The sequence below is a fragment of the Lipomyces tetrasporus genome (assembly GCF_029532465.1).
Source record: "Lipomyces tetrasporus strain NRRL Y-64009 chromosome Unknown POJ06scaffold_2, whole genome shotgun sequence".
Classification (NCBI taxonomy): Eukaryota; Fungi; Ascomycota; class Lipomycetes; order Lipomycetales; family Lipomycetaceae; genus Lipomyces; species Lipomyces tetrasporus.
This window is the reverse complement of record NW_026611597.1, coordinates 2,041,976-2,062,024: the sequence shown is the minus strand read 5'-3', so window position 1 is coordinate 2,062,024 and position 20,049 is coordinate 2,041,976. Positions and strand designations below refer to the sequence as shown.

The 20,049-nt window shown below is 49.8% G+C and overlaps 10 protein-coding genes across 10 annotated transcripts; 5 read left to right on the top strand and 5 right to left on the bottom strand.

Moving 5' to 3' along the window:
* The first annotated feature begins 18 nt into the window (after positions 1 to 18).
* Positions 19 to 2,631, top strand: POJ06DRAFT_246891 (uncharacterized protein). Its single transcript, XM_056186844.1, has 2 exons — positions 19 to 1,920; positions 1,981 to 2,631. Exons 1-2 carry the CDS (start codon positions 235 to 237, stop codon positions 2,383 to 2,385), a joined length of 2,091 nt encoding a protein of 696 aa, XP_056046661.1. The 5' UTR covers positions 19 to 234; the 3' UTR covers positions 2,386 to 2,631.
* Positions 2,616 to 4,463, top strand: POJ06DRAFT_65446 (uncharacterized protein). Its single transcript, XM_056191340.1, has 2 exons — positions 2,616 to 3,379; positions 3,435 to 4,463. The coding sequence occupies exons 1-2, from the start codon at positions 2,777 to 2,779 to the stop codon at positions 4,305 to 4,307; spliced, it is 1,476 nt and encodes a 491-aa protein (XP_056046660.1). The 5' UTR covers positions 2,616 to 2,776; the 3' UTR covers positions 4,308 to 4,463.
* Positions 4,464 to 5,931, bottom strand: POJ06DRAFT_65447 (central kinetochore-associated-domain-containing protein). Its single transcript, XM_056191341.1, has one exon. The coding sequence runs from the start codon at positions 5,834 to 5,836 to the stop codon at positions 4,619 to 4,621; it is 1,218 nt and encodes a 405-aa protein (XP_056046659.1). The 5' UTR covers positions 5,837 to 5,931; the 3' UTR covers positions 4,464 to 4,618.
* Positions 5,932 to 6,069: 138 nt separating this feature from the next.
* Positions 6,070 to 7,988, bottom strand: POJ06DRAFT_65437 (uncharacterized protein). The gene is made up of 3 exons (XM_056191339.1): positions 7,061 to 7,988; positions 6,715 to 7,005; positions 6,070 to 6,663 (listed from the first exon to the last, which is right to left on the bottom strand). The coding sequence occupies exons 1-3, from the start codon at positions 7,791 to 7,793 to the stop codon at positions 6,194 to 6,196; spliced, it is 1,494 nt and encodes a 497-aa protein (XP_056046658.1). The 5' UTR covers positions 7,794 to 7,988; the 3' UTR covers positions 6,070 to 6,193.
* Positions 7,989 to 8,522: 534 nt separating this feature from the next.
* Positions 8,523 to 9,342, bottom strand: POJ06DRAFT_246883 (Pam16-domain-containing protein). Its single transcript, XM_056186843.1, has 2 exons — positions 9,149 to 9,342; positions 8,523 to 9,058 (listed from the first exon to the last, which is right to left on the bottom strand). Exons 1-2 carry the CDS (start codon positions 9,149 to 9,151, stop codon positions 8,696 to 8,698), a joined length of 366 nt encoding a protein of 121 aa, XP_056046657.1. The 5' UTR covers positions 9,152 to 9,342; the 3' UTR covers positions 8,523 to 8,695.
* A 63-nt stretch (positions 9,343 to 9,405) lies between these two features.
* POJ06DRAFT_246882 (surface antigen-domain-containing protein) lies at positions 9,406 to 11,593 on the top strand. The gene is made up of 4 exons (XM_056186842.1): positions 9,406 to 9,520; positions 9,629 to 9,708; positions 9,761 to 10,757; positions 10,810 to 11,593. Exons 2-4 carry the CDS (start codon positions 9,640 to 9,642, stop codon positions 11,124 to 11,126), a joined length of 1,383 nt encoding a protein of 460 aa, XP_056046656.1. The 5' UTR covers positions 9,406 to 9,520; positions 9,629 to 9,639; the 3' UTR covers positions 11,127 to 11,593.
* On the bottom strand, positions 11,505 to 12,984 carry POJ06DRAFT_65399 (uncharacterized protein). Its single transcript, XM_056191338.1, has 3 exons — positions 12,630 to 12,984; positions 11,973 to 12,567; positions 11,505 to 11,913 (listed from the first exon to the last, which is right to left on the bottom strand). The coding sequence occupies exons 1-3, from the start codon at positions 12,818 to 12,820 to the stop codon at positions 11,590 to 11,592; spliced, it is 1,110 nt and encodes a 369-aa protein (XP_056046655.1). The 5' UTR covers positions 12,821 to 12,984; the 3' UTR covers positions 11,505 to 11,589.
* An 880-nt stretch (positions 12,985 to 13,864) lies between these two features.
* On the top strand, positions 13,865 to 15,178 carry POJ06DRAFT_65370 (uncharacterized protein). The gene has a single exon (XM_056191337.1). The coding sequence runs from the start codon at positions 14,024 to 14,026 to the stop codon at positions 15,053 to 15,055; it is 1,032 nt and encodes a 343-aa protein (XP_056046654.1). The 5' UTR covers positions 13,865 to 14,023; the 3' UTR covers positions 15,056 to 15,178.
* A 303-nt stretch (positions 15,179 to 15,481) lies between these two features.
* On the top strand, positions 15,482 to 17,587 carry POJ06DRAFT_246870 (Alpha/Beta hydrolase protein). The gene has a single exon (XM_056186841.1). It carries the CDS (start codon positions 15,746 to 15,748, stop codon positions 17,384 to 17,386), a length of 1,641 nt encoding a protein of 546 aa, XP_056046653.1. The 5' UTR covers positions 15,482 to 15,745; the 3' UTR covers positions 17,387 to 17,587.
* Positions 17,588 to 17,607: 20 nt separating this feature from the next.
* POJ06DRAFT_65367 (WD40-repeat-containing domain protein) lies at positions 17,608 to 19,914 on the bottom strand. Its single transcript, XM_056191336.1, has 2 exons — positions 19,330 to 19,914; positions 17,608 to 19,277 (listed from the first exon to the last, which is right to left on the bottom strand). The coding sequence occupies exons 1-2, from the start codon at positions 19,784 to 19,786 to the stop codon at positions 17,830 to 17,832; spliced, it is 1,905 nt and encodes a 634-aa protein (XP_056046652.1). The 5' UTR covers positions 19,787 to 19,914; the 3' UTR covers positions 17,608 to 17,829.
* Positions 19,915 to 20,049: the final 135 nt, after the last annotated feature.

The following is a 20,049-nucleotide window of genomic DNA, read 5'->3' as shown; positions in this document are numbered from 1 at the left end:
TCCCTAACCCAATTGCCTTGTCTCCAACATGGCGCTGGAACTGGCTAATACAAAATTTGCGGCCGCCATAACAGAGCGTGTTTCGGGACTACGCAATTTCGAACGACATTCCCTACAGGACTTTGAAAATCGCGACGTATTCACCTTTCAGATAGTTATTGAGCAATATCAGACGGGGTGCCGCGCTGTAGTGAGCTAGCAGTTGTGCGCGTGAGTACATGAGGTTGTCTGACTATGTCAGCTCCCACGAATACGGGGTTTGGAGGCGACGGCGCCGCTCCTTCGGCATTTATACCCCTGAAATCGCCTGGATCGGGTTTTACGGTTGACACGACCGCGCGGACAGGAAAGAAAAAGAGACGGGGTCGATATATTGGCACGAATTCCACGGGGCCGAGTACGCCGACGGCGATAGGGAGTCGGCCGGGATCTACTTCGCCTATATCGCGGCCGAATTCTGCGCCAGGGTCTAAAAATAATAGCGACAATACTGTAACGGCAGCCTCACATATCCCGGAATCTGATAGTGGGTCAGTGAAGAAAACGCATAAGAAAAAGAAGAACCGAAAGAACAGGGACCGCGATATTGAGACACTTCAAAACAAGATCGTGCAGCAGCTGAATATCTTCAACAAGCTGAAAGGAAACCATCAAGGCGGGCCGACAAGTGCACAATCCCGGGATAGCATGAATCAGTTTGACGCCTTGCAATCACTAAATGCAGACGTTGCGCTGCCAGAGAGCGGCGATTCGACTGCGGCTAACTCGGCATCGCCGAATGCTGCTGCAGAGGAATCGGCTTCAGAAGAATATGAACCGGAATACAATACACTAACCACAGGCACTGCGGAAGGCACTCGATTACAGTCGTCAGAGGAAGATAGCTATGATCCTTTAGACTTCATACCAGTGTCCGGTGGCGAAGAACAACCAAACACTGTTAAGGGCGAGCTACCGACATATGGTGACGCAGAGGTGCATCCACTACGACGGGAGCCTTCGATTATTAGTATTTCTTCTGACCACAGTGCAGAAGAGTCAATGCCAAATGATATTGACAACGAATTGTCCCATGCGGGCAATGACGATGATGCCAACCCTGCCGTGGAAGATGACAGTTTTATCGCATTCGGTTTTAGTGATGAAGATCAGAACGATGTAATGGCAAGTGAAAGTGTCGAGACAGCAGACGCAAAAGGTGAGGACGTCGATGTCAACTCTCATGGAAGGCATCAAAGACGTGGCATCTTGTCCAAGATCGCCGGAGCTCTGAAGATAGACAGCAAGCGTGGCAAGAAGCGGAAACGTGAGGAAGAGGATATAAGCGTGATAGCGCCGTGGACAGTCGGCCATGACTATTCGCATGAACCAGAAGTAACGACATGGTTACACAAGGAAGTCCAGAATTTCATTGATTTCGTCTCGCCAGATGATGAGCAGGTCGAGCGACGTGCGTCGACTGTGGATCGCGTACAAAAGTGTGTGAAGAGCTTGTGGAGCGACGCTACCGTGTGTGTTTTTGGATCCTATGCAACGAATTTATATCTTCCTGATTCGGATATTGATATTGTGATTATATCAGACAGCGGTCACTACGACAACCGATCAAGTCTGTATCAGCTGGCGAACGCCTTGAAGTCGGCGAAAATCGCGGTCAATGTCGAAGTCATCGCAAAAGCCCGGGTTCCTATTATCAAGTATACAGACAGAATAAGCACGGTCAATGTCGATATCTCCTTCGAACGCTACGGTGGTGTTGTCGCTGCGAACACCATATTACATTGGGTTGCAGAACGTCCTGGTCTCAGGGAGTTGGTAATGGTTATCAAGTATTTCTTGGCCAAGAGAGATTTGAATAGTGTACCCAACGGTGGACTAGGAGGATTTGCGGTCGTGTGTATGGTGCTGTCTTTTTTTCAGGTATGTTTTGCCTATACAGTTTCGACTTACTTGTTCCCGGTACTAACCGGATGTTGGTAGATGCATCCGAAGATAGCTTCCGGGGAGATCTTCCCTGAAGAGAATTTGGGTGTCTTGCTAGTACAGTTCCTTGAGCTGTACGGCAAGAACTTCAATTATGATGTCGTCGGCATTTCAGTTACAGACAACGGGTCATATTTTGACAAGAATCGTGACAGAGTGCTCGAAAATCGTAACAGGTATTCATTAGCCATCCGAGACCCGAATGACCCTACCAATAACATTAGTCGGGGAACATACAATCTCAGGAACATCAGACGGGCTTTTGGAGGAGCATATGACATTTTAACGACACAGTGCTTCGAGATGGATGCGCTAAGTCGCAGAAAGTGGGTTGGGAAAAGTCTGCTGAGTTCTATTTTGTACATAGAGGGGGGAGCTAGTATGCCCTATCGTGGCTTCTAGGCATTTATTAGGTAGATATTTTCATGTTGTGTACGATATGGCTAATAGGGCGGACCTGGACCTTTCGATTATATTCATATAAATGTCTTTGTCCATATGGGGGCTTAAGATGTTCGCTGGACGGCTGCGAATATTGTTCCTTCGAAATGTGACTCGCGGATCACAGAGTGCGAGTCTCAGCGCTGTGACCGCAAAACCTTAAATCATACCTGACCGCCAAAGGGTCGTTGGGTAATTAGGGACGAGGAAAAAAAGGCTCGCTATCAAGCCGCAGAATAATCGAAGTTCAGCACAATTTGAAAATAGATTCACAATATCTCTGTTGATCCAGGTGATAAGGAGTGTAACCAAACCCCATATCCAGAGCATTTGCGAGCACGTGCACAGAGTGATGTCTTCTCAATCCCCCCACCGTATCAACCACGCGCCAGTCAGTTCAGCGTCGTCAGGGCCCCAGCCTCTGCCTCCTCCAAGGGTCGAGAACGGCAGTCAACTAGTGCCTCATCCTCTTCCCGCTCAATATACTCTTCAGCCATTGCCGCCCATGATCGCGGATCTACAGGGCCGGCCACCACCTCCACCGTCAGGAGCATTCCATCCACCATCGGCAGCCCCACCAACTATGCCAATGGGCGGCCGGATTTTGTCTCCGCATCTGCATTCACTGCCAATGTCGCTCGCAGACAACTCTGGTCCATTGCCTGCGTCCTTTCATCCTATGCCGTCGGGATACTCAGGTTCAATTGTACCAAATGGCAGAAGTGGCATGATGCCATATGTTGGCGGCGCTAGCAATGGAGCCCACAGTCCTGCGAGCAGCAACGGCGGGGTCAGTGTTGAGAGTAGATGCCCTGAGGTCGTGCAGCCTGACGTGATCCAGAATGGAGCAGAAGCTGCTAATGACCTTGCTGCTGGACTCAACGGACTTTCTGTGACGACGTCGCAGGCTTCTGCTGGAAATGCCGGCGAAGATTCTGCTGTAGCCAATCCTCAGGTAAGCAGGTAGATCTGGTTGCCAGTGGAGGAAGATATCAACATCATGTTTCTAGGACCTTCAACCTTACATCTACAATATGGGATTCATTCACGCTGCGTGGACCGATACGTTTCTCTCTATTCCTCCTCATACTACACTTCGACTACATGCCCTCTTAATCTCGCGATCACCAACACTTTATCGATTCCTCCTTCCCCTTGCTTCCCAGGGTCCGCCATATAACATTCAAATTAACGATGCCGATCCTAATCTTTCCACCGCATCCATCTCCATGGCTCTAGCTACATTGTATGGCAAGCCACTGGTAATGGAGCCTCCTACTCTCGACATTGCAAAGGGCCTGATCGCGGCTGGAAATCTTTTCGGTCTTCAAGAAGTCGTGAGGGCCGGGTACGCAGCCTTACAATCCCTCATCAGTCTCGACAACCTTCCGGAACTTTTTGCGTTCGCATTCGAGGGTCTTCATGGCCCAGCGTCGGCAGCCCCGTCGCCAAAATCATCAACTCCTTCCGGCGAAGACATTCAGCGCGACAACATCGTTCTGACGTATCCGGGTCCTTACCCAAAGTACACAGAGACTCTACTTCCATCGCTGGTCGCGTATTTGATCGACAACATCGACCACGAGTTCATACTCCAGCCGAATGGAAACCCGTCGCGTCCATTGCGAAACATCCTGCTATCACTTCCTTTCCGCCTCTTCAAGCACGTGTGTGAGACTGAGAATCTCAAGTGCAAGAGCCAGATGGAGCGTTACGGATTTGCGCGTGACCTTATCGGTGAGCGGGAGCGACGGCGGCGGAAGTCCGGCGGTGGAGCGTACGAAGAAGGTGTTGTTCTTGCATTTGGTGGCGGCAAAGGCGGTGTTGAAGTTATTCGGAAACCGATCGGTAAGAAGAAAGTGCTGTGGAAAGCATCGCAGTAGAAATGCAGTGCTGTTCAGCGACGTCTGGTCTTTGCTCGCTTGCTACTGTATTATGTCAATAATTCTTTGAAACGAAACTAATATATCTTGTTGCGCGGTTGGATGGTTACATCATTGGGACATTGTCTGGGCGTGTTAGAAAAGGTGGTAATGTGTACATAGAACCGTGGAACTTACAAAGCACTTTCATTTGCATCGTTACAATGATTGAGTGCATATTGGTGCATAGCGTGTTGTGGAAAGCAAGAGTACAATGATACATTAAACAACTCCCAAAATAATCACCCATAAATCACAATCGCCGTTTCTTTTCAATTTTCGCGCCTAGACTCGTGCCCCGATGCCGTCCCACATTCGAAACCTTGACCTTCATTCTGCAAGATCTGCGTCGCCATCTCTTCTGCCTCCAAGTATTGATCCCAGTACTGGACTAGATCGCCCTTTTCTTTCCTTTCAATCTCTAACTGTTGATTCAACTGTTCAATCGTCCTCTCACTCTGTCCCAGTTTCGAGGCCCACTTAGTCTCCAACTGCTTCTTTAGTGCAATAACCTTAGTTTCATGCTTTTTGCTATATTGAAGATGTAGCTCCTTAGCGATTTTCTCAAGCCGGTCACTTTCACGGTTACATCGCTGTTCCATCACAGCGTTGCGCTCCTCAGACTCGCGTAATGACTGTCGCAACGCTATGAGCTCTGCATCTTTTCCAGCTAACTCTGCCTTCAATGTCGCAATCTCAGATAAATAACCAGCCTTAAGCGATTCGACTTGTCTCGACGACAGCGCAGGCACAGACCGCGGTGTCAGCATAGGAAAGTCCAAGTCAATCAAACATCCCTCAAAATTGCCATTATTTTCCATCCTATGGTTCTTCTGTGTCGGCGTAGAGGCACCTGACAACGTCGAAGGTGAAAATCTGACATTCAGCGCCTCAGCCGGAGTCGCCAAGTCTAGGAGATATTTCGTCTTAGTCGTCGATGGTGTGTGCAGAGTCGAATTCTGTCTCGGCGTCTGAATCGCTCGCGGTGTGGCCGACTCTTCTCTCGTATCCTCGTCACTTAGAAAGTGCGAGCTAGATGCCGTTGGTGTATTATGTTCGTGGCGGGCATTACCTTCCATGCCAGGATATTGCTCGAATGGCGACGACGGTAAGCTATCATCCTCGTCGATTTTACGGAATCGGGTCGGTCGATAAACTGGCGTAACGCTAACTCTACTATCACTCCGAATGTCAATCTTCTTCGCACTCTCTGGATCCTGCAATACCGATGACAGTCCTATAGACGAGCGCGAGCTCGATATGGCAGATTTTCGTGCACTGTTGATGATTGAGGGTACTGGCCTTGGTTTTGTGACTGAGGAATGCGAGGTTGAACGTGTAATTGACGCAATGTTATGCTCGGATTTGCTGGAGCGTACGCCGCTAGATTTAATGGAGGATCGCGAGCTGCGGGCGGAGGTAGGACCGGTGCGTGGAGTGACGGGACCCTTATTGGGCGATGCTTCTTGCAGGGGAAGCAGACTTGACATTGTGAACCGCCAATAAGCACCGATACAATTCCGGTAATCGCAAAAATCCGCAGACTGATGTTGATTGTTGTATAATGGCGACGCAGATACGGCAGCAGGAGTATAAGCAACTTTGACGCCAAAACGCGTGCGGCTGATGACTGGTCGTAAACAAACTCTTTAGTTACTATGGCAACCGCAGCACTTGGTGCCATCTCGAGCCTTCTCACTTGTGTCACCAACTTGCAACAGTTTGGAAGATGACATGTCTGATATGCAATGATACTTCATACTTTGTCATTGATCACGAAGGCATTACATTCTAAGCAAATACGTACACACCCCCAAAGTAATCTTAGAATTCATTTGTCATAGCTCTCATGCGACTGTTGTATGCCTATACTTTATTTTATGATAATCAATTTCGCCAATAGGTATAGACGGATCCGAGTTTGTCGAGCTAACAAAAATCGGACTGGAAATATCCTTGGATTTAATGGTCTGTTTGGCGTTTTTGTTACTGCGCAGTGTGTCTGATACTCGTCGGGATACGAACGAATTCAATGTGCTAGTGGTTGACGCCGGGGAGGAGCCAAAACTGGGCACTGTTATGCTTGACGTGGAAGGAGCAAGTGTACCGGTTGACGAGACGGGTCTGGGATCGATAAGAACGCCGTCGGACGGTAAGTTCACTAACGTCACTGTGCCCAGTTCTCGTCGAGCTCGCAGAAATTTCGGCAAATTAAAATACGATTTGTTTCGAAGAGGATTTCGTGGTGGGAGAGGCGGTAATTCGACGGATAACGCATGAGGTGTTTGTTCGTTGCGCAGTGGCGGTGGCGTGATTTCTGAAGATGTTAACAAAGTCCACATTTATCATCAGGAATTAGACCTCTCACTTTCAGCAATGCGAGACTCTCCGGCAAAGTCAGTCGGGTGTCCTTGATGAGATACGTACGACTCAACGTGTCGTCCGTGGGCTGTCGGCACGCTGGAGGTTCTTTCAGAAAGTGCGACTGCAGGAACCGACCGCGATCTGGGCCGGGTTGGTTGGGCAACAGAGATGCTTCCTGCGGAATATTGCTGACTTCGCCGATGATATTCCACAGTGACTATGGCACCTAATTGAGACTTCTGAGATGTGAACTGCTGAACATCATTGGCGATCCCTGCAGAATACTCTCTGTTTTCTAAACAAGGTTAGTATCTCGCTGAAGCTCAGAGTTGCATGACATATATAAGTACCAGATAGGGTTGTGGACTGCGACAGATTCCGCAAATGCTGCTTTACTAGAGTCCCAAGTGACGGAATCATGCCCGGTCCGTCATTCTCTGCCACGCTCACACAGGAAGTTGTACCAACAGGTAAGGAAGGATCTGGTTCGACAAACGGCGTAGTCATCGCCGACGATGGCCTCTCAGTATCAACTGACAAATCATCTGACGCATTTGTACTGACAACAGACGCGGTATCTGACGCCTCCGGAGAGGACCTTATAGACAGCCTTTGTCGCAGTCCTGTCGATAGACTACCTATCGGAAGCCTTGGACATGCCTTCAACTGATCGACCTGAGTTGGTTCTTCTTTACCTTCAGTGGTCGACGAGTTCTGTGCGCTCCCAGCCGACGGCGGTGTGTAGTATGTCTGTCGCGGCGCGTGCCATATCTGAGACGCGTTCGCGCCTGTCAGTACCGACAATGGTTTCGACGGCATAGCCTGTATAGCCGGTGCCGGAACGCGATAGCTGAACTGATGCAAATTTTGTGCGGCCGCCAAACTGATCTTAGATTCACGTGATTCTGAGACGATGGGCGCATCAGGCTTCAACAGGAACGGAAATTGTTTAGCTAGACTTGGTAGGATGAGAGATTGCCGAAAGTCCTCGTCCTTCGGGAGGGCATTGAGAATATCTTCTTCTGATATTGACGTGATACTCGCCTGCTTGTAATTTTGCTGGCGTTTCAGGCGGAAGTACATTGTTGTGTAAGCAAACCTGTGCAGAGCTTAACATGGAAACCACCAACGATCGTGGATATATAGGATTGCAAGAGAGCGAAGTAGGTGACAGACGCAGCAGGAAGAGACTGAAAATAAACAGGTATGGGCATCGCTGGGGCAGGAAAGCGCGAGGCCGACGAGAGACGCAGCGGAAATCAGCTTGTACGACATCGAGTCAGAGACGCGAAAAGGGGCTGCGCGTTACACTTGGTTTGGCCACCAACAGACCATCATGAGAGCAAGTATTAATCTCGTCTACAGGCAAAAATACCAGAGAATATCATTCAGGTTAGCGATAGAAGCCTCAATTCCAACGCCAGTTACGCCCAGGACATAGAAGTTATCACAAACTCAGCACTTAGTTGGCTGTTAAACATGCGCTTTGGACTTTGGCCTGCGGATTGCGGCGGCGTCGTCCATGTAAACTACACTTTGTGAGGCTGAATGTGACCACAGGTACAAGTTACTATCTCTATTCGCTCTAACTTTAATAATGGTATTATTGGTGGGTCTGAAATCCCTTCCCGAATACATATGTTGCACATACATAGCCGTTCATGTAGTGGAGCAGGCTCGGCTATTGAAAACCTGACCCTGTTTTTCCGACGCCACTCGCAAACCCATCGATTAGAGTTTCCGTGTTCATAGATCGAAGGGTATGGTACTGCCAACCTCTTGCCTTACATATTGGCGAGTTTTTCTTCTGCACAGAAATTATTTGCACTGTCAATAGATATACAATTGATAAGAGATTATTTATTCAGTCCCATATATAACGCATGCCAATGCCACGAATCAGAATTACATGCAACTTGCCGATTAATCCCAACCTTTTATACTGTAGACTCTCTTATGCCTCTCCAACCCATTCGCGCTTCTCGCTAACTGCCCGTCGCCTCTGAACCGGCTGGCCCGTTTGGTGGCGGCTCAGGCTTTACCAGCTCCTTGTCTATCCGTTCCTTTGCGCGATACACCTTACTTTGTAAATAAAAACTTCCTCCTTTGTCTTTCGCGTTAACGTTGAATAGATGGTCAAACCGCGACCTGATCTCCTCCACTTTCAATGCTTCTGAGCGGACATTGAGAATCCGACACGCCTCATCAAGTGAAATTCCTCCTTCTTTTGCGGTCGCCGAAGTCGCTTGCGCCGCCGACGAAGCCGCGGCCTGTTTATATGCTTGCACGAACGCCCTGCCAAACACTTGCGCGCCCGTGAAAACAACTTGCATCAAAATTCTATGGGCCTTTTAAAATAATAGTTAGCCCTTGTGCCCATGCACTCACAAAACTTCGTCTCGCGGAAATTCACGGGATATCTTCAGGTCAGCACTTACCATTGTAATATTGACGCCACGCAAATCTTCCTTCTCGCAAAACACCACACCCGCTCAAACACGGTAGCAAAAGCAGTAACGCAATACTGTCGCCCTCTAGTCGTCTACACGCACAGATCAAGACGATAGATGGTCGTAAACCAAAGTTCGATGACTAGGTGGAAGAGTTCGAAATTCTCACGACGGGAACGCCGCGACATGGTTAGCGCGGCTTAGGGCTACCCGGCCTTTGAATTTTGCCTTACAGAGAGAATTGCGGATCCCGCACCGCGACGATTTTCACGTTCTGACAACTCCGACCACATATTCTGGTCCTGCTAACCAATTTGAGACGGGGACGTACATTTCTATTAATATTGCGATAGGGTTTTGGTAAGTTGGCTTGATTTGACAAGGCGCGAGTGAAATGCAACCCGATCTCGGCTGTATTTAGTTGAATGTCGTCGGGTGACAACAAATTGACTTGCAATCATTGTCTAGGGGATCGGACAATGGCCGCAGCACTACCAGATCAGCCCGTTAAAGATGCGAAACGGGTCCAGGCTCTTGTCTACGAGGCCGTAAGTGCACTTGCTAACGTCATTGGAGTGATGCTAACTACCAGCATTTTAGCTCGAGCGAAACCAAACACTTCCTGTCTCCCTGACATCTCTTACAATCCAGGGGGGTAGTGGCACGCGGTCGTCATTTTTGCGCGCACAGGTCGATGATTTACTAACCAAGCCGTATACCGTCCGAACACTCCTTCAAGCACTCGACGACTCAGCAAAGAAACTCAATTCGTTTGGGATTTTCAACGGCGTTGCGTTCGGTCTCGACCTCGCTGCTCCCCAAGAAAATCTGCCCGGTGTCGTCGCTCTCGAAGGCACCCTGCGCCTGCAAGACGCTCCTACTAAGCGGCTGCGGACAGGCACTGACGTTGGGAACGGCGAAGTCAGCGCCTACGCATCGGGATCGCTTCTCAACGTGTTTGGCGGTGCAGAATCGTTGACCATTGACGCAAATATCGGCAGCCAAAAGCGATCATCCTACATTGTTAACTACAGCACGCCGATCAAGAATTCGCACTTGTGGCGGGCAGATCTCTCAGGCATTGCGTCTTCAAGCAACAAGGACTGGGCATCGCACGAGGAAGTCATTCGAGGTCTTCGTGCGAAGGCTGTTGGACCTGGTGCGTTTGGCGGAACTCAGGAAATAGGATACGAGGCGTTTTGGAGAACAGTGACCGGAGTGAAGTCGCATGCTAGTGAGAGCGTTCGTGCTGAGGCTGGTGATAGCTTCAAGTCGTCGGTCTTTAATACATGGACATTGGACAAGCGAAATGATCCGCTATTCCCGACGCAAGGATTTAGCATAAAGCTAAAGAATGAGGTTGCAGGGTACTTGCCTAACAGGCAGGGAGATATTCAGTTTATGAAGGGAGAAGTTGAAGGTCAGGTAGCGCAGAGCTTTTGGAAAGAGAACTTCACGATCTCGCTGACTGGACGGAGTGGATTGCTGTGGAGTTTTATGAAGGATGGAAAGACGAGTATCGTCGACAGGTTTGTCCTTGGTGGCGCTAATGACGTGCGAGGATTTTACTTGAATCGAATGGGTCCAAGTGACGAAGGTAAGAACAATTTCGTTGGTAGCATTGCATGTTTGCTAATCAGGGTGAAAAGAAGATTCAATTGGTGGAGAAGCATACGCCGCCGGTGGTCTCAGCCTATTTTCTCGTCTTCCTGGTGTGGCCCACACCTCGCCATTGCGTCTCCACTTGTTCGCCAACGCTGGCAGCCTGCTCGGTCTAAATCGCGAGAATCCACGAGAGACGATTGCAAAACTTTTCAAGGAGCCATCAGTTGCTGCCGGTGTCGGTCTAATTTACAAACACCCTGTCGCTCGCTTTGAATTGAATTTTACGCTTCCAATTGCTGCTCGTGCGAGCGAGTTCCCTCGAAAGGGATTTCAATTTGGCTTGGGAATGTCATTTTTGTAATTTGCATTTTCTAGCCGCGAGGTTACAATATGTGAAAGGAAATAGATAGTGGAAGAGGATGCCAGGCTTGCATTTTGAACAGTGGTTTTACTTTTACGATTCGTTGAGAGAATTTCCATCATCACGAGTAAATCCCTTGAGTTGATAGTATGTACAAGTATGAACAGCCAGACGATGCGGTATGCGCACTAGGGCTGTTCCGAATATTCGCACCATTTTGCGTTGCGAATAACGAATAACGGACATAATTCGCAGGTTATCCAATTGCGAATAATATTCGCCGAAAATTCGCATATTATTTATTCGAAACCACGCGAAACCCTGAAACCCTGAAACTCACAGGCAGTGCCCATATTTTTATTACGGTTCCAGCACAAGAAAAGCAAACGAACCGACAAGCAGAAGAAAGGCAGAGACATAAACCACCAAACGACGGCGCTCCTACATCTCTTTCTGTCCAATGCTACTCCCCTCTTCCTCTTCCTCTCCCTCTTCCTCTTCCTCTCCCTCTTCCTCTCCCTCTTCCTCTTCCTCTCCCTCTCCCTCCTCTACCACCACCTTCTCCTCCTCTTCTTCCTCCTCCTTCTTTGACGAACGTCTCAAAGCGATCTTCTGCAGTTGCGCACATGGCCCCCATAAGTGTTTGGACATAATCAGTCGCATTAAATGGAATAACTTTGTCTGGAATGTGCGCAGCTCGCCATGCATTATCCGGAAACAAATCACTTATCTTAATTCCAAGCGTGGTAGGGAGATCATCACAAGTGCGGCCATCTTGAACCAGGTACTGCAGAGTTATGCACGTCAGAATTAGCCTCACAAAGTTACCCTGATGATTCGACTCACATATCTAGAAGCAATACTGGTACCAGCTCGCCAGATTTCAATGAAAACGTCCTTCAGCTCCCCAGCCCACTTGTGGCCTCGGTACAAAAATAGAGTATGGCGGTTGTTCGAGAGGTTCAAACGCAAAGTCTCATTCATACTGATCTCCATCAGATCAATCGCAGCTTTCACATCTCCGATATCCCCGTACTTAGTAGTAGGATTCTTGAACCGCGGTTTCTCAGTAAGACAGAGCAATACATAGACATTAACACCGTGACCAATGATCCACATGTTCTTGCTTCTACAGAGGCTGTTATAGTCCTCGCTGAACCCGGCCTCGAGAACGACTGTGACCTTCTTGCCATCCAGATATTTATACCTCACTCCTCCATCTGGCTGCTTCGTGCTCCCCTCAAACTCGCCTTCAAAGCGCTTAGTGGTGGTGGATCCATAAGATCCAATACGAGATTCCAGACTATATGTCGACAGGTATTGCTTGGCATCTGCGACGATTGGGCCAATGAGGTCTAATGCTGCAGATTCATGGATATAACCAGGACACGTCACCACCGTCACCGTCTCGGTGAAACTGTCATATGACAATGACGGGTACCTATAACAGTGAAAACCGTTAGCTATTTCGGAACAAGGAAATATGCAACTAGTATACTATACCGAAGTTCCAGGGACTCTGGATACAATTTGAAAAATGCATTTTCTAATTGCAAATACTTTGCATCAGACAACTGAATATCTAGTCTCCCCTCCGGAGGGTTACTCTTCAGGAGGTTAAGTGCCCTGTTATAATTCGCATCCATGCCCTTGTCCGGCGCAGAAGAAACATCCTTTGATTCCATAACGGGCATCCGCGATGCCCCCCAAGTGAAACCAACGCTTTTGGCAACAGACTGTGGGTTGGTAGGACTACTGTTGCGCGTGAGACCACCAATCTCGAGAGATTTTACCGAACTGTGGCCAACCGCTGTTCTGGTGGCTCTTTTAGCTGCATTTCCTGTCTTCTGCTGTTCATTGCGAATGACCGCTGAGATCATGATCAGCGCCACGCTGCGTGAGGCTGAGCCTGTTAGTGGATCGCATCCTCCGCAAACGGCATCCATGACGTAATGGATGAATCCTGATAATATGTGTGGTGATTGAGATAACGAAGGGAACGCGACACAGGAAGCGAAGATCGCGAGAACTGTTCGAACGCAGACAGCTTTGTTTATTTATCTGCCGCACATTGCAATTTGGACCGGCCGCATTCGTGCGATGTTTCTATTATTCTCTACCAAAGGCAAGGGTTTCTTCAAAGCCGAAGCAGGTCAGTTTGCAGTGATATTTATTGTCCCATATAAATAAGCGCACCGTAGCGTATATTTAAGGGCAAATATCAAAAATGCCACTGAAATGTTTCGAAATATCAGAAATGCCACTGGCCGCGTACTCTGGAAGTTTAGGGTTGCACTCAGGCAATCAGAGATTCCTGGAGCTTCATGCGCTATTCCTGGACAACAGTATAGAGGTCGTAATTGTGAGGGCCGAGTCTCTGTTGTTAACTTGTTATCTCTCATCTTGTGCTGTTGGTGTTACTAAAAGCTGAAAGAGAATTTGATAGGAATAGTGAAAGTAATATAATGCGGGTGGTTCTTTAACGATTATAATAAAGCGTTGAGTCAAATTTACAATGAGCATAGAATGTAAGCTTTAATGCAAAGTGTATTCTTCTTGGTTGTTCCAGTGGCATTTTTGATATTGGCCATATATTTAGTCCTTACTTTTGCATCCTTAGTCTTGTATTCTATAATTTAAGTTGCAACTGTACAATGTTATTATTCCTACTCTATTTTTTGTGTCTTAGGCGCTAGGGCAAATTGTTTGCGGCTGTGGGCGGGCTAGCGTCGGCAAACAGTGTTTAGTAACACTAGTCCCAACACAATGACGAGACAATGGGTTGCAAATCCGTCGATAAAGGCTCTTCAATCTGACCACAACACTGCCAGGCGATTCTCCATATTGAGAAACGCGCGGCAGACGAGAGAGCGAATAGACACCAACAGCGAGCAAGCATGTGGTGGCCGGGGCGGCAGGAGCCAGAGATTGACCGTCCGCAGCCTAGTCCGCCTCGCCCCCGGTCCGCCGGACAAAGAATCCCATTCTTCTCACTCGAGACCTTCCTGGAATCATGCGCGCTGACAGGAACAGTATTGGTATGCGGCGGCTTCTATTTCCGGTATCTGCGTCGGTTTCAGAACGCACTGAGCATCCCGCAATCGTTCTACACTCGAGGTCGCACGCTCTCCGGACGCGTTGTTTTTGTCGGTGACGGCGACAATTTCAGGTTATACCACACGCCCGGAGGCATTTTTGCCGGATGGGACTGGTTGCGACGAGTGCCGTATGAGCAATACTGGCGCCCAAACACTAGTACTGTCAAGCACAGATTATTCGAAACAGGGACTCCGCCGTTGAGGGCAAGGAGCACGGATCGGCAGGTACAACCGCAGCGACTTCAGCAGCCGCGTCCCCGCCAGCGCAAGCTTGCTGACGAGACCATTCATGTGCGGTTATGCGGGATTGATGCGCCTGAGTGTAAGTCTTACGGGAGACCGGGGCAGCCGTTCGGACCGGAGTCGAGGGATTGGTTGCGCGCCTATTTACTTGGACGGAAGGTCAGAATTAGGTTATACTCCATCGACCAGTACCAGCGTGCGGTGGCCAAAGCCACGGTACGTAGCTGGACTGGACCTAAAGATGTGTCGAGCGAGATGTTGCGAGCAGGATTGGCGGTGGTGTATGAGAGTAAGTTCCAAGCTGCGTTTGGAAGCTCAAAAGAAATATATCAGAGGGAGGAGCAGTACGCTCGCGATCATAAGAACGGCATGTGGAAGTATGGCAGGACATTAAGTGAGTCTCCTGCTGAGTACAAGAAACGGATGAGACTCGGCGGAGACGCTCCCGAGGCTTCAAATGACGTTAAGGTCAACGTACAGAATCCTGAGCCACCCACATGGCAATTCGCTCGAATGATCCGTTCAATTTTCAGTAAGAGAAAGTCGCCAAGTCTATCGCCTGCAGAGAAGCAGAATAAAGACGGTTAGCATGCAGTGATACTACCATTATCAGCTGCTGGAACAGATGTACACCATTGGGTAGCAGAAGGAAGAGGCGCCGGAGGCTTGCTGATGCCCAGTCTGATAGTCGACGGGCCCCCAGATCTGCCAACCGAGCAGAGCGGGGATGACCCAAACGGGAATGCAAGAGCCAGCAAGACTGTTTGCGGGATCTGACGCGGGAAGAGTCGGCGTTATGGAATACTGAAACGGCAAGGCAATACAGACGGCTTATCATTTTGTAGACATATAGATGTATATGTAATATGGTTTATTATGAACGAGGTTTAGATCTAAGTAGTTACTATTGCCTATGGGAGTTACATCTTTGGCATTAGTTGGTATAGGTAATGATAATGATTTCAGCGTGATAATCTTACAACAGTTAGTAAACGTAGAGTTCATAATTCCCATCACGGGTTGTTAGAGCGTTAGGGCGTGGCGCAAGCCCGAGCCAGCAAAGCGACAATGAGATGATGAGGCGGTCAAACAACCGCGGCGCCAAACGTGCACAGCAAAATTACGTTACTCGCCCAGACAAGGCACAATCAGCCTTGCAAAACCACCACGACCACCCTGCTCCCCGCTGCCTCACCTATCTCACGGATCCGAGCTACTAGCTAGGCCCATTAATCTTTCCTTTTTTTGTCTTCTCGTGTCGTTCTTGTAATCCGCGCCATGGGCCTAGCTGCCCTCCTGCTGCTCGTATGTGGCCCATTGGTAGCTCTTTACTATCTCGTCCGGAGGGCGGGAACGCTCACTGCGCTTGAGATCTCGCTGCTCAATGATCTAACACTAGGCGAGTCCCCTCTTACACAGCGCGACGGCCACATCATCACTGTTCCGCACCGTCTCCCCAGCTCTGGCAGCTATCTGAACGTCTCAGTAAGAGTCGTTCACATATCGGCAGCAACTCCACGCAATCCGAATCCCGCCAATCTGCCTGTGTTTGTGCTGATCCACGGTCTCGGGGGCCAACTCGCGCAGTTTGACGAGCTCGTCGACTTCTTTGCATACTACGCCGACGTTCTCGTGCTGGATCTGCCGGGCTGTGGTGGTGCGCCGTACGATGCCTCCTTGCCGACCGAAACATATTCGACGCCGTCACTCGTCAGCCTAATCTCCACTGTCATCAAAGAAACGCTTGGTACAGAGCGTGACGTCATTTTAGTCGGGCATTCGCTCGGCACGGCAATGGCTTGTCATCTGGGGATTTCAAACGATATGAAGTCTCGCTGCAAGGGCATCGTCGCGATTTGTCCGCCAGCGCCGCTCTCACAGTCTGCGCTCCGGGCACAGAAGTTTGCGAGGTATGTCCCACCCGTGATATTCGACGTGTTCCGGTATTTTGACCGCCAGGGCGGTCTGCACTCTCGATCTGTCGAAAGGATGATGGGCGCGTTTGACGTCGGTTCCGCGAAAGAACTAAAGATACGGCGGCGACAGTTACGTTGGAACTTGCAAGTCAATACACCGGTTTGGCTCGCCATGGCCGGTGGTGCGCTTGTGCCAATGTTTGCAGAGTGGAATAGCGTCACGGTTCCAGTGTGCTTGATTGGGGCGGAGCAGGACGGTGTTGCACCGCCCGAGGCCGTGTCGACTATTGCGGAGTGGATCCGAGATGGGAGGACTGGCCACGCTGCTACGGAGAGTGTGCGGACGACGATAATTCCGCGGGCAGGTCATATGTGCATGGTTGATCGGTGCGAGACAGTCTGTGGCATCATCAACGATTTCGTCGTCGCCTGCATCGACCAGCGGTTGTCTCTTGGGTGGCAGTTGGCCGATTTAGCGACTCGAGACGACAAATGGAGTCTAAAGAATGAGGCCAAATGGAGGTCTGTGCAGTCTGTATCGGCGATTATAGATCACTCGCATTTTCGAGCAATGAAGACATTGCGCCAGGACGACGCCGAGCAGAATCCGGCGGCACTAGAAGAGAAATACGTGGATATTACCGACATCATCGACATCTCGCGCGACCAGCAGCCACCTTACGCGCCAGCGTCGTTTAAGCGGATAACGTACCACAAATTCCCGACTGTGTCTAAAATTCCGCCGACGAGAGCTCAAGTGGACGAGTTTATCGCATTGGTAGACGACATCTGCTACGGCGCGGACGGTGTTGACAAGGGTCGCGTTGTCGCCGTGCATTGCCATTACGGGTTTAATCGGACTGGGTTCTTGATATGCGCGTATATGGTCCAGCGAATGGGCAAGCCCGTCCGTGAGGCCGTCGAAGATTTCAAAGTTGCTCGACCGCCGGGGATCAAGCATCCGCATTTCATAGACGAGCTGTACGTGCGATATACACTATAGATCGCAAGCATATTAGAACAATGGGCGATATATGGATTTTATTGGGTCTCCGGGTTGGCGCATGGATTTTGGTGGAAATTATTGCCAATAGCAAGTGTACATTACTCTCCTCGAATTAATAGGTCATTACTACTAGTGGCGTACGTGAGTATATTATTGTTACAATAACAGATAGCTATACAAATATGAGCAAATTCACTTAACTCCTAGAGTGGTACATACGTTGCAACGAGGCAGTAAATAAGTAAAAAGCAAATGCACACCCGCGCCGGAATCTAAGCATAGCAACTATATCACGATACAAAACCCATAAGCCAGCAACGAGAGACATAATAACCGATCCTATTCTATGTACAAAAGTAAAATAATAATAAGCACCCATAATACCAAAGCCAAAACACACAATAGTACATCCCAATGCTACTATAACATCACCGCCTGACCTACACTGACGCACTCCTGAATTTTCCGATTTCGAATTCTTTGGGACAGCCGGCCGCGTGTGAGCTGCCGTCGCGCGGCAGCGACTCCTCGCTTAAAGTTTCGCCATTGACCGGTCCAACAGTATCTATTGCTGACTTGTCGGACGTTGTAGCAAACTGCGAAAGCTTGCCGGAAGTGACGTATTGTACTGGCACCTCCGGAACCGCTTCCGGCTCTTTCTTGGCGGCATTCATCAGCATCATCCGCATAACCACGTTCCCACCCGACCGCTTCTGCGTGCCACTGTCTCTTCTATTATGCATTGGCCTAGGAAACAATCCATCGCTTCGAAGCGCACTCTTGTCAAGAGAAGCAAACGTAAACTCATCGTCTGGACCCCAGGCAAACGCCTGATGTGAGAGACTTTGTATTGGTTTGGTGGGACAGCTTCTCGCGATATCGTGGGCAACAAACCGCTGATCTCGACTTGCGGCCCATATCGTTCCCGCCGGTCGCTGTCGGCGGGATTTCTTTGATCCTGACCGCGTTCGCTGCCGCCTTCTGTCGTCGACCTCATTCTCGCAATCCGACCATTCTGATTCATCGACCGGTGCTTGTGAACCGTAAATACCATCGCCAGCCCATGTGAGTGCGCAGATCGGTGCCTTGTGATAGTCGATGACATACGCTGGTATATACTTCCTCCGCAAATTCCATACTTGTATTCTGTAGTCTCCAACACTCAAGGATGAACTAGCAAGATATGCGTCGCCGATCGAATCCGTCCTTTCAGACCCACACGGTGTCTTCCAAAGCACATTTGAGACGGCACCAGACGTTGGTATTTCGTACATCGGACGCGTTATCCGCGTCGACTGTTCGGATTTGTCGGACTGTCTCAGATCCCACACACGAATCGTCCGGTCGCGACCACCGGTCGCGACTACATCCAAATGCGGATGATAATCGAAGCAAAACCCAGGCCCGCTGTGAGCCTGTACTCGCCTGTCCGGAGTGGCAAGATATCGCGAGTCCCACCGAAGTAGGTAACCAGTGTCAAATATAGCGCACGTCTTGCTCGCGTCGATGTTGGAGACCTGCACGCGTCTGGTCGACTCTGGACCATTGACGCTTGCGACTGAACGGCCGATGCGCAAATCCCAGAACTTGATTGCGCGGTCCAGGCCGCCAGACACGATGACGTGAGGATTCAATGGGTTGAGTGAGATAGAATTGACTGTTCGTGTATGCCCGGTGAGTCGACTTGGGATAGCACTCGGCTTGTTGAGATCGTACACGGATATCGAGCCAGTTGTTGATGCGACAGCGGCATTGTTGGAGTAGTTTCCCAGACACCATTTCATGTCTGACACATATCCGACCCTGTCGTCGTCGGCGACTTTCATGGACTCCCACATGTCGACCAACTCGAGGATTTTATTGGGAGTGACTTTCACGACCCGCATATCTGCAATTGATTAGCTAAGTGCCAATTCGTGATCAGAATTTTCAAACCGTACATCCTCGACCTGCCAGAAGAGCACGACTGCTGTAAGAGTCAGTGCAGGCGGCCGTGAGCGGAACATCAACCTCGAACACGAGATTTGGTTTCTTGGCAGCCGGCAGCTGTGAGGTCGGGGTCGCTTCAGAAATGGCGGTAGGTGTAAACGGCGACAACGGTGACTGCTGTGACGGGAGAACGCTTGTCGGCTCCATTTTGTCGCTCGATATACTGGACGACGAAGATAATGACGTCGAACGATCAATGCGTGTGCTGGGAGGGGTCGTTCCCGCAATGTAATGGGTAAACCGTGCGAGTGTACCCAGTCGAGGCGAGGCAGCAGACGGGAGCGCTGAACTAGGCGAGAGTGTAGAGATAGTGGAGGCAGCTGAGGAGGAGAAGTGAGAGAACGGAGAGGATTCGGCGGACGAGGTCGACAGGGCATCAGATAACCCGGGCTGGACAGGGGTGGGCATTCTCTATTATCACGCCCTAGAGCAGCGAAGTCAAGGTGTCTGCGACTATGGGACGAGGACGTGGAGAGAAAAGAGGTGACGGCGAGAGAGAAAGTGAAACCGCCATACGCAGCGCCGGGCGCAGAAACGGATGAGCAGACTCGGGCACGACAGGACGGCGCGGCTGTGGCGCACAAGGGTCTGAGACGCTATTGACGAGTCACACAGGTGCCCGAGGGGTGCGAAGAACGCCGGAGGGAAGAGTGAGGACAAAAGCGATGCGC

Excerpts from the sequence above, each read along its gene's own strand:
- POJ06DRAFT_65437 (XM_056191339.1), bottom strand. The coding sequence starts at position 7,793 with ATGTACTTCCGCCTGAAACGCCAGCAAAATTACAAGCAGGCGAGTATC. Across the intron at positions 7,006-7,060 it reads GCAGTCCACAACCCTATCTG|AAAACAGAGAGTATTCTGCA; the intron begins GTACTTATATAT and ends AACCTTGTTTAG. Across the intron at positions 6,664-6,714 it reads AGAGTCTCGCATTGCTGAAA|AAATCACGCCACCGCCACTG; the intron begins GTGAGAGGTCTA and ends TAACATCTTCAG.
- POJ06DRAFT_65370 (XM_056191337.1), top strand. The coding sequence starts at position 14,024 with ATGTGGTGGCCGGGGCGGCAGGAGCCAGAGATTGACCGTCCGCAGCCT.
- POJ06DRAFT_65367 (XM_056191336.1), bottom strand. The coding sequence starts at position 19,786 with ATGCCCACCCCTGTCCAGCCCGGGTTATCTGATGCCCTGTCGACCTCG. Across the intron at positions 19,278-19,329 it reads TCTTCTGGCAGGTCGAGGAT|ATATGCGGGTCGTGAAAGTC; the intron begins GTACGGTTTGAA and ends AATCAATTGCAG.
- POJ06DRAFT_246891 (XM_056186844.1), top strand. The coding sequence starts at position 235 with ATGTCAGCTCCCACGAATACGGGGTTTGGAGGCGACGGCGCCGCTCCT. Across the intron at positions 1,921-1,980 it reads TGGTGCTGTCTTTTTTTCAG|ATGCATCCGAAGATAGCTTC; the intron begins GTATGTTTTGCC and ends GGATGTTGGTAG.
- POJ06DRAFT_65446 (XM_056191340.1), top strand. The coding sequence starts at position 2,777 with ATGTCTTCTCAATCCCCCCACCGTATCAACCACGCGCCAGTCAGTTCA. Across the intron at positions 3,380-3,434 it reads CTGCTGTAGCCAATCCTCAG|GACCTTCAACCTTACATCTA; the intron begins GTAAGCAGGTAG and ends TCATGTTTCTAG.
- POJ06DRAFT_246870 (XM_056186841.1), top strand. The coding sequence starts at position 15,746 with ATGGGCCTAGCTGCCCTCCTGCTGCTCGTATGTGGCCCATTGGTAGCT.
- POJ06DRAFT_246882 (XM_056186842.1), top strand. The coding sequence starts at position 9,640 with ATGGCCGCAGCACTACCAGATCAGCCCGTTAAAGATGCGAAACGGGTC. Across the intron at positions 9,709-9,760 it reads AGGCTCTTGTCTACGAGGCC|CTCGAGCGAAACCAAACACT; the intron begins GTAAGTGCACTT and ends CCAGCATTTTAG. Across the intron at positions 10,758-10,809 it reads AATGGGTCCAAGTGACGAAG|AAGATTCAATTGGTGGAGAA; the intron begins GTAAGAACAATT and ends CAGGGTGAAAAG.
- POJ06DRAFT_65399 (XM_056191338.1), bottom strand. The coding sequence starts at position 12,820 with ATGCCCGTTATGGAATCAAAGGATGTTTCTTCTGCGCCGGACAAGGGC. Across the intron at positions 12,568-12,629 it reads CCAGAGTCCCTGGAACTTCG|GTACCCGTCATTGTCATATG; the intron begins GTATAGTATACT and ends TCACTGTTATAG. Across the intron at positions 11,914-11,972 it reads CCAGTATTGCTTCTAGATAT|TACCTGGTTCAAGATGGCCG; the intron begins GTGAGTCGAATC and ends ATAACTCTGCAG.
- POJ06DRAFT_65447 (XM_056191341.1), bottom strand. The coding sequence starts at position 5,836 with ATGTCAAGTCTGCTTCCCCTGCAAGAAGCATCGCCCAATAAGGGTCCC.